Source organism: Trachemys scripta, chromosome 24 (genome assembly GCF_013100865.1).
Source record: "Trachemys scripta elegans isolate TJP31775 chromosome 24, CAS_Tse_1.0, whole genome shotgun sequence".
NCBI classification, from domain to species: domain Eukaryota; kingdom Metazoa; phylum Chordata; order Testudines; family Emydidae; genus Trachemys; species Trachemys scripta.
The window spans coordinates 8271379-8279714 of record NC_048321.1 but is presented as its reverse complement, the minus strand read 5'-3'; the positions used below and the strand labels follow the sequence as shown (position 1 = coordinate 8279714).

Sequence of the window (8336 nt, the reverse complement as noted above, 5' to 3'; positions counted from 1 at the left end):
GCAGGATCCAACCCAGATTGAAATGTTCTGTTGGTTTTTTTTTCAAGTTTTCGATTTGCCGAAAAGTTAGAAAAGTTTCATTTTCGGTTCCACCACAAACAAAGCTGTTCTCCTGCTGGCCCTAACCAGAGCCGCGGCTAATGCCAACCCGTTGCCGACCACAGCACGGCGTCGACTGACTGCTGCAGAAGGAGCTCCGGAGAAGGGAAGCGCATGGAGGACCTCATGCGGCATGAGCAGGGGGCGCGTGCCCCCTCTGGCTTGCAGAGCTGTCCTCTGACCCTGGGCACCAACCCTACAGCGGGTGGGGCGGGGGTCTGATAAGGCACCAAAGTGGCTCAGGGGAACATCGATACCCAGCTGCTGGAAAATCCCTGTTAACCACATGGTATTAATCCCTCCCTGGGCACGCCCCATTCCCCTTCCCAGCGGCAATATCTTATGTCCCCCTCCTTCAGACTGCATGGATTATACTCGCATCCCTCATAAGATCTACACGGGTGTGACCACCTCTCCCTAACAGAGACAGTACGTGTAGCGGTTAGAGCAGGGGACAGGGACTCAGGACTCCAGGGTTTTGTTCCCAGCTGTGTGTGTGGAGTGGGGCCTAGAGATTAGAGCAGGGTTGTGGCTGGGAGTCAGGACTCCTGGGTTGCACTCTTGTCTCTACCACTGACACCCTGCCTGACCTTTGGCGAGTCACTTCCCCCCCTCCCGTGCCTCAGTTTCTCTGGCTGTAGCATGGGCATAACAGGATTCCTCCATCTTTTGCAAAGCATGTTGTGGCCTTCACGCCGTGCAACAGGGAAGCATCACTGAGCCCGGGATAATTCGTGGCTCAGAGGAGACCCTGGCCAATCCCCTCCCGCACTGGGAGTAGAGCCAGGAAGAAACTGACCCAGCAAGTCACACAGAGCAAACAACACCGGGGCCAAAATCACCTCTCCAGCCCCTCCCCCTGGGGTCCCCGCGCCCATCCCACCTGAAGGACATGGTGAACCACACAGCCATCATCATGAGCGTGACGCGCCGGTACTCGGGGGCAAAGCACTGCAGGAAGTTGCTCCAGACCTGAAGGAGGGAGAGACGGGGAGCATGAAGGGACCACTCACCGCCACGCCAGCTCTGCTGGGGGGCGGGCACAGCCAGGGACACACCCAGCTCCCAGCAGGGACAGCTAGGGACTGGGGGGCTATGGGGGAAAGACCCAAGAAGAGAGACAGGTAGAGGGAAGATGGAGGCAGGGGGGATGAGCGGGGAGATGGGGCACGATGGAGGAAGAAGACGGAGATGGAGAGAAATACAGCAGCAGATAGGGCGAGCTGATGCATGGGCAGGAACAGGGGCCAACAGGGGGGTTGGGATGGGCACAGAGAGGGCTGGGGTGCAGACCCCACACCCCCAGGAATCCCCATTGATTTCAGCAGAGCAGGGCCCGGAGGGGCGCTAGGACACACAGGACGCTGAGTGGCCGTTGGACCCCCCTCACCAAGTCCCAAGGCCCGGGGTTGGCTGGGAAGGGACTCCCTACTGCACGAGGCAGGTGGCCAGCCCTGGAGACCCGGCTGGGCTCGTCCACATCCCCCTCCCTGCTCGGTCGCGGCAATGCAGCCCGACTGGAGCCCATTGGAGCGGATTGTTCAAGCTCGGGGTGGGTGCAGGGGAAGGGCGCGGGCAGGGAGCAGGGGGGAGAGCCCGGACATTGCCATGCTGGTCTGTGTGTTACAGGAGTCCCAGCTGCAGCACCACCCAAATAACCCCCTCGCCCAGGAACCCACACTTGCCGCACGGAGGCAGGGACGACCTGCCCTCTTCGGGCTGGGAGAGCGCCCTTGCGGTCGTGGCCACGCTCGGCTGCGGGTTCAAATCCAGCCCGAATGATCCCCTGAGGGGACTGGGACCCAGTCCGGGTCACTGTGGGACCAGGGCTCTCGGATTCTCGGCAGAGGAGCCGAGGAGCAGCGGAGCTGGGGAAGCCCCCCGCCCCCGCGCTGGGCGCAGTGCCCTGGCCAAGGGACAGGCCAGCCAGAGGCAAAGGAGGCCGGCGTTGCTGGATAGGTAAATCCCCTTCGCTTTGCAAGGGGTCACTCAGCTTTGACCTCTGACCCCCGAAGAGTCACCCCACAATCCCTGCCAGGCTATGAGGTTGCCTGGCACGTCCTGATAAAGCTGGTCATCTGGGTGGGGGGAGGTCCCCGCTTCCCCCCAGGGCCCAGCACATAGGGCCAAGTGCCTCATGGGGGGCGTCCTGCCAGCTCTCGGCCACGCTGGGGGAGGATTCTGGCTGCGTGGAGCCGTCCTCCGGCCTGAATCCAGCCCCGGTGTAGCTCAGACCAGGGTGGAATTGGCCCCTGCTCTCCTGGGTTTATGACAAGGTCCCCAGGGGTCGGCCCTACCTGATGCAAGAGGTTCAGGATCCGAACCATCCAGCGCCGGTACCAGGTACCGGTGTCCAGCTGGATCTCGATCAGCTCGTCCTCCTGCTTGATGGTTTTGATGTGGGTGACCTGCCAGGCGGGAGGGAGGACGAGGTTACCGGCAGCATGGGGGCAGAAGGGGGACGTCCCCCGGCATGGGGCGGGGAGAAAGCACGGGCAGCAGGACGCTCAGAGGGCGGAGATGTCAGCCGGTCCGGCCCCTCCAGCCTGTGGCCGCGGACCAGCCGAAGACCCATCGCCCTGTGCCAGGGAAACCAGTGCCAGCTTACATCCCGATCTCTGCCCCTGGCGGCAGGTTTGTCCACGATGCTGCAGCCGGGCCTCACCCCTGCAGGGAGGTGACCTCTCCCAGGTTGGGAACCGGGCTGCCCCGGAGTACTTCTCCCGTCCCCAAACACCCCGTCTCAACCCTCTGCCCCCCCCACCCCCCCGCTGCCCGACAGTCCCCACGGCCCCCCACCCACCTTTCACTGGCTCACTGGAAAAACTAATCACACCGAATCCAAGCGGAGCCCCTCAGGTCTTCTCCTCCCTAGCCCCGCTCCTTCTCCCCCACCCCGCTCGGCTTTGTGCCTCGTGCTGGGAATGAATCTCCCCCTCTCACATTCTCCCTCAGTTCCCTCTGACCACCCCCCTCTGCCTTGATGCCGCAGTCCAGCGCCCCCCTTGCTCCTAGCAGCGGGGAGCACCCCTCGTCCTAGGGCTCAGATTCTCCCCACTCGAGCCAATCCTGGTCTAGATGTCGGATGCTGGCCCAGCGTACCACGTTACCCTCTAGCAACTGGCCCATATAGAGGATAATGGCCTATTACTGCTACCAGCTAACGGAGTTACTCCTTTAGCTCAGGGGGTTGGAGGCTGGGTCTGTGCTTTGGTGTGGAAGATGCCAGGTTCCATGGTGCAGGGCCTGTTATATTTCTGGGGTGATAGAAATTATTTTGAACAAAAATAGCATTAGCAATCCCTGCACGGGGGGGTCCCTATCCCACCAATGGCCCAAAAGAGGCAGCTGGCACCCTATTCCCCTAATAACCCACAAGCGGGTTTTAGACTCTCAACCACCCTCCCCCCCCCAAGAGGTAGGGAAATGGCCTAGTGGATAGAGCACTGGGCTGGGACTCAGAAGACTCAAGTTCTATTCCCGGCTTGCTGGGTGACTTTGGGCACATCGCTGCCCCACTCTGTGCCTCAGTTTCCCCAGCTGTGAAATGGGGACAACGATACTGCTCTGCTGATGGAAAGAGCTAGGGGTCGTCGTCGTTATTTACAGGCGGGGAACCCAGGCACAAGGAGGGAGCGATTTGTCCAAACTCAGCAGCAGAGCTGGGAATAAGGTCCAGGTCTCCTGACTCCCAGCCCAGTGCCCTACTCACGACACCCTCCTCCGTCACCACCGACAAGCGTTTTCCTTGGCTCGCCCCTCTCTCCTCTAGCCTAAAGGTCTCTCCTCTGCCCCGGGGGACCAGAGCAGCCGGGGGGAGCGACCGAGCGGCGCTTACCGAAAACACCCTCTCGGGGTGGCCCTTGGCTCGCATGTTGGTGTCGTGAACCTGCTTCAGCACCATCCAGGCCTCGTCATGCTTCCCGTTCTGCAAGAGAAAATCCAAGGGGGCAGCGTGGGGCAGGCTGCCCCCCACTGCCAGCGCTTCCAGAGCCCCCAGTGCTAGGCACCTGGGCTACTGCAACTCAGCCTACAAGGGGCACCCCACTGCCCCATGCTTCCTGGCTTGAAGGCAGGTCAGCCATGCAGGAAATGCCCCTAAGAATTAGGGTCACCTAGGCCAGCTGTTCTCAAACCCTCTCAGACCAGGCCCTGAGCCAGGTGTCGCCGCTCTCCAGGTATCATGCCCCACCTGTGCTCGGGGGCATGGCCACGAGTCACCCAAGCAAACGGTAGAGCCATGGGACGCCCCATGCTGCCAGCGGGCTCAAAGCACCATCCCTGCTCCTAGCTGCTGATTTGGTAACAGGTACTGCTGGGTTGACAGGTCCTGGGTACAGGAGCCACCTCTCCATCCCCAGAGCTCGTACGGAAGCCCCAGCTTTCTGCATTGCCCCCCTTCGGGGCAAGGGTGGAATTCAGTCCTGGGGCAGCTGTTCACTATTGAGGATGATGGGTTTGTTGCTAGGCCTGGGGCGGTGCCCCCAAAGCCCCGTCTCAGATAGTCCCATCTGACGTTGCTCCTGGCCTAGCTCTAGTTTCTACTGCAGGAGGTTGGAGCAGAGCTGGGGGCCAGTTCAGGATCCGATCCCCATACCCCAGAGCCAGCCAGTGCCCCCTTTTTGCCTTAGATCCTGCTGCAGCCCAGCCCAGGGCCCCAAACGCGGACACGCACAGATTAGTCCTTTCTGACTCCCTCCCCGCATCGAGCCACACGGCCTTTACCTCCAGGAAGAAGCGTGGGCTCTCGGGCATGGTGGTGAGAGCGCCGATGGCAAAGACAGAGGGGAAGGCGCAGACCAGGACAAAGACCCTCCAGCTGTGGAACTGGTACGCGGAGCCCATCTGGAAACTCCAGCCTGGGGAACAGGAGAGGAGCGAAAAACAGGAGGAGGAGGAGTGAGAAGTGGTAGAACTCAAGATAGTTACATCCAAAGCTGGCTGCCGAGAGTCACAAAGGGATCTCCTTAAATGGGGTGACTGAGCAACAAAAGGGCAGATGAAATTCAGTGCGGATACGTGCAAAGTAAAGCACATTGGAAAAACTAATCCCAACTATACAAACAAAACAATGGGGTCCAAATTAGCTGTTACCATTCACATAAGAACATAAGACTGGCCCTATTGGGTCAGGCTAAAGGTCCATCTAGCCCAGTATCCTGTCTTCTGACAGTGGCCAGTGCCAGGTGCCCCGGAGGGAATGAACAGAACAGGTGATCATCAAGTGATCCATCCCTTGTCGCTCATTCTCAGCTTCTGGCAAACAGAGGCTAGGGACACCATTCCTGCCCATCCTGGCTAGTAGCCATTGATGGACCTATCCTCCATGAACTTATCTAGTTCTTTTTTGAACCCTGCTATGGTCTTGGCCTTCACAACATCCTCTAGCAAGGAGTTCCACAGGTTGACTGTGCGTTGTGTGAAGAAATACTTTCTTTTATTTGTTTTAAACCTGCTGCCCATTAATTTCATTTGGTGACCCCTAGTTCTTGTGTTATGAGAAGTAATAAACAACAACACCTCTCTCTCTCACAAGCGAGCTCTTGGAGTCATTGTGGATAGTTCTCTGAAAACCTCCACTCAATGTGCGGTGGCCGACAATAAAGCGAACAGAATATTAGGAACCATCAGGAAAGGGATAGATAATAAGACAGAAAGGATCATAGTGCCACTATATAATGCCATGGTGCGCCCACAACTTGAATACTGCGGGCAGTTCTGGTCACCCCATCTCAAAAAGATAGATTAGAATTGGAAAAGGTGCAGAGAAAGGCAACAAAAATGATTAGGGGGCTAGAATGTTTTCCATATGAGGAGAGATTATAAAGCCTGGGTCTGTTTATCTTAGAAAAGAGACAACTAAGGAGGGGGATATGAGGGAGGTCTATACAATCAGGAATGGGAGAAAGTGGCTTGGGAAGTGTTATTTACCCCTTCACCTGACACAAGAACTAGGGTCACCAGACGAAATTAATAGGCAGCAGGTTAAAAGCCAACATAAGGAAGTACGACTTCACCCAACACACCGTCAGCCTGTGGAACTTGTTGCCAGGGGATGTTGTGAAGGCCAAAAGCACAACCGGGTTCAAAAAAGAACGAGATCAGTTCCTGGAGGATAAGTCCAGCAATGGCTGTTAGCCAAGATGGTCAGGGACGCAACCCCATGCTCAGGGTGTCCCTAAACCTGGCCATGGTCAGAGACAGGATACTGGGCTAGGTGGACCACTGGTCTGCCCCAATGTGACCATTCTTAAGTTCTTAGGTTCTTAAGTGGAGGAGCGTGGGGGGAGATTTCCACCCCACCAGGAGCAGCTGCGTCTTCGTCTCCATTCCTGCCCCCTTCCTCCTTCCTCTACCTCCTTAGGGCTTTCCTGCCTACCCCCATTAAGTATCAGCTTCCCCCTTTCTGCACAGCACCCTCCCCAGCATGACCCCGATTCCCCCAACCAAGCCAGCTCCCATCCCAAGGGTGTGGTCGGGAACTGGAAGAGTGTGGGAGGAGCAAAGCAGGAGCTCGGCTCCCAGTGGCCGGCAGGCAGCCTTGCTGGCATGACTGACACTCTTGGAGCAGTCCAGAACCTGGCACTCAGGGTTTAAATGCCATCCCAGACTGCCTGCCACCCCAACACGCCCCCTTGGCAAGGGAATTTCTTTCCTAACTCCTTCTCTTGCAATCAGTTCAGCCTAGTGCACATAACAAAGCCCCTGGTCTGACGCACAGGAGCCCTGGATGTTGTTAGCATCCACATCCCAGCCAGGGCACGTCTCAGAGTCAGCTTCGGGGCCAGCGTCCCCCTACACACATGCCCTCTGCTCCTACACTACCAGTGTGGCCTGGCCCAGGGCAGGCGCAAGAGGGGAGTTCAGGCCCACCAGATGTCTCTGCTGAGGCTGCCAGCCTGGGGCTGCGAACGGCTGGGATGGCAAAACACAATCCACACAGACAGCTAGACTGTGACAACTGGTGTGAACTGGAGTGGTAGGGGCTACAGAGCTAAAGTTGGTCCAAAAAATGTGGGGTTCCCTCCCTGGAAAATTTTGAATACCTAAAGATTTCAATTCGGAAATGCCAATCTGGTGCCTCATGGGAGCTGTAGTTCGGGTGCCCTGTTCTCTATAGGCCAGGCTGCCTGGCTGGACTCCATGTCCCATGATGCACCACAGTCTCCCCCCCACTTGGAAAGGGGAGGTGGTGCATCTTCAGAAGCCCTAGCCATGGTGCATCATGGGAGATGGAGTCCGGCCCAGGAGTCCAGCCCATAGAGGAAAATGGGGGACAGGAGGCACCCAAACTACAACTCCCATGATGCACCATGGTGGTATTTCTGAATCAAAATGTTTCCACTTTGAGGCACTACGGGATTTTCTGAGGGAAGCAGACACTTCTTGCAAAAAAAAATAATAATAATTCAGTAAAAAATCCAATTTTTTATCAGGAAACAGTTTGGATGGAAAATTTTCAGCCACTCCTATCCATAGTCCATTACTACCAACCCCTGACCCACCCATTCTTTGACACAGTCTTTGCTGGAGCAAGAGGGGAGAGACCACGGTGGCTTTCCCAGCACAAGGGGGATGGGAGCACCAGCTAGCCCCATTTTCTCTTACCGTAGTGAGGGATGATGGCCCAAGCCATGGCTGATGCGTAGATGCCCCCGATCATCCAGAACATGCAGAGCCAGCTCAGGTGCTCACCTCGCTTCTCCTGAGCTAGGAACTCCGAGAAGTAGGAGAAGACAATGGGGATTGAGCCCCCGATGCTGGGAAAGGGAGGAAGAAAACATGGATCAGAACAGCTTCCAGTAGGAGAGAGCCTGCAAGGGCTGGCGATCCTCATGCTTCAGGGCATAAGCTCATTGCCAAATGGGAATGGGGGGTCAGGAAGGACTCGTCCGCGCCCTACTACAAGGTGCTGAGGTTTTAACACCGTCCTCTGAAGCCAGGAAAGCAGACCTGATGCACCATCAGCCTGATCAAATGTAGCAGCAGGTAGTGGAGGATACCAAGTTAGATAGGCAGCGGGTGGAGCAGGTCATATACCTGGGCTAGATGAATTACGTGTTTGCTTAGGGCAGGGTGGGGGGGGGAAAGAGATCCCAGACTGCCTCTTGTTCCACATCCATTGCAGAGACACCAGCCTGGCCGGATTCCGGCACTGGGTCTGGACGTTCCTTTCCACAGCGTTGGTTTTCTCGGGGAAGCCTGCTCTTAATTACCTTAATTACCAGCAGATTTCT

At 57.1% G+C, this 8336-nt stretch overlaps 1 protein-coding gene across 2 annotated transcripts in view; it reads right to left on the bottom strand.

Moving 5' to 3' along the window:
* SV2A (synaptic vesicle glycoprotein 2A) overlaps positions 1 to 8336 on the bottom strand; it is a 56658-nt gene that overhangs the window by 17692 nt on the left and 30630 nt on the right. For both annotated transcript variants that reach the window (XM_034756786.1, XM_034756785.1), the window contains 5 exons: positions 7708 to 7859; positions 4825 to 4958; positions 3938 to 4027; positions 2397 to 2507; positions 983 to 1071 (listed from right to left, as the gene is read on the bottom strand). In XM_034756786.1, coding sequence (XP_034612677.1) covers positions 983 to 1071; positions 2397 to 2507; positions 3938 to 4027; positions 4825 to 4958; positions 7708 to 7859 — 576 coding nt within the window. The remainder of the gene's footprint in view (positions 1 to 982; positions 1072 to 2396; positions 2508 to 3937; positions 4028 to 4824; positions 4959 to 7707; positions 7860 to 8336) is intronic.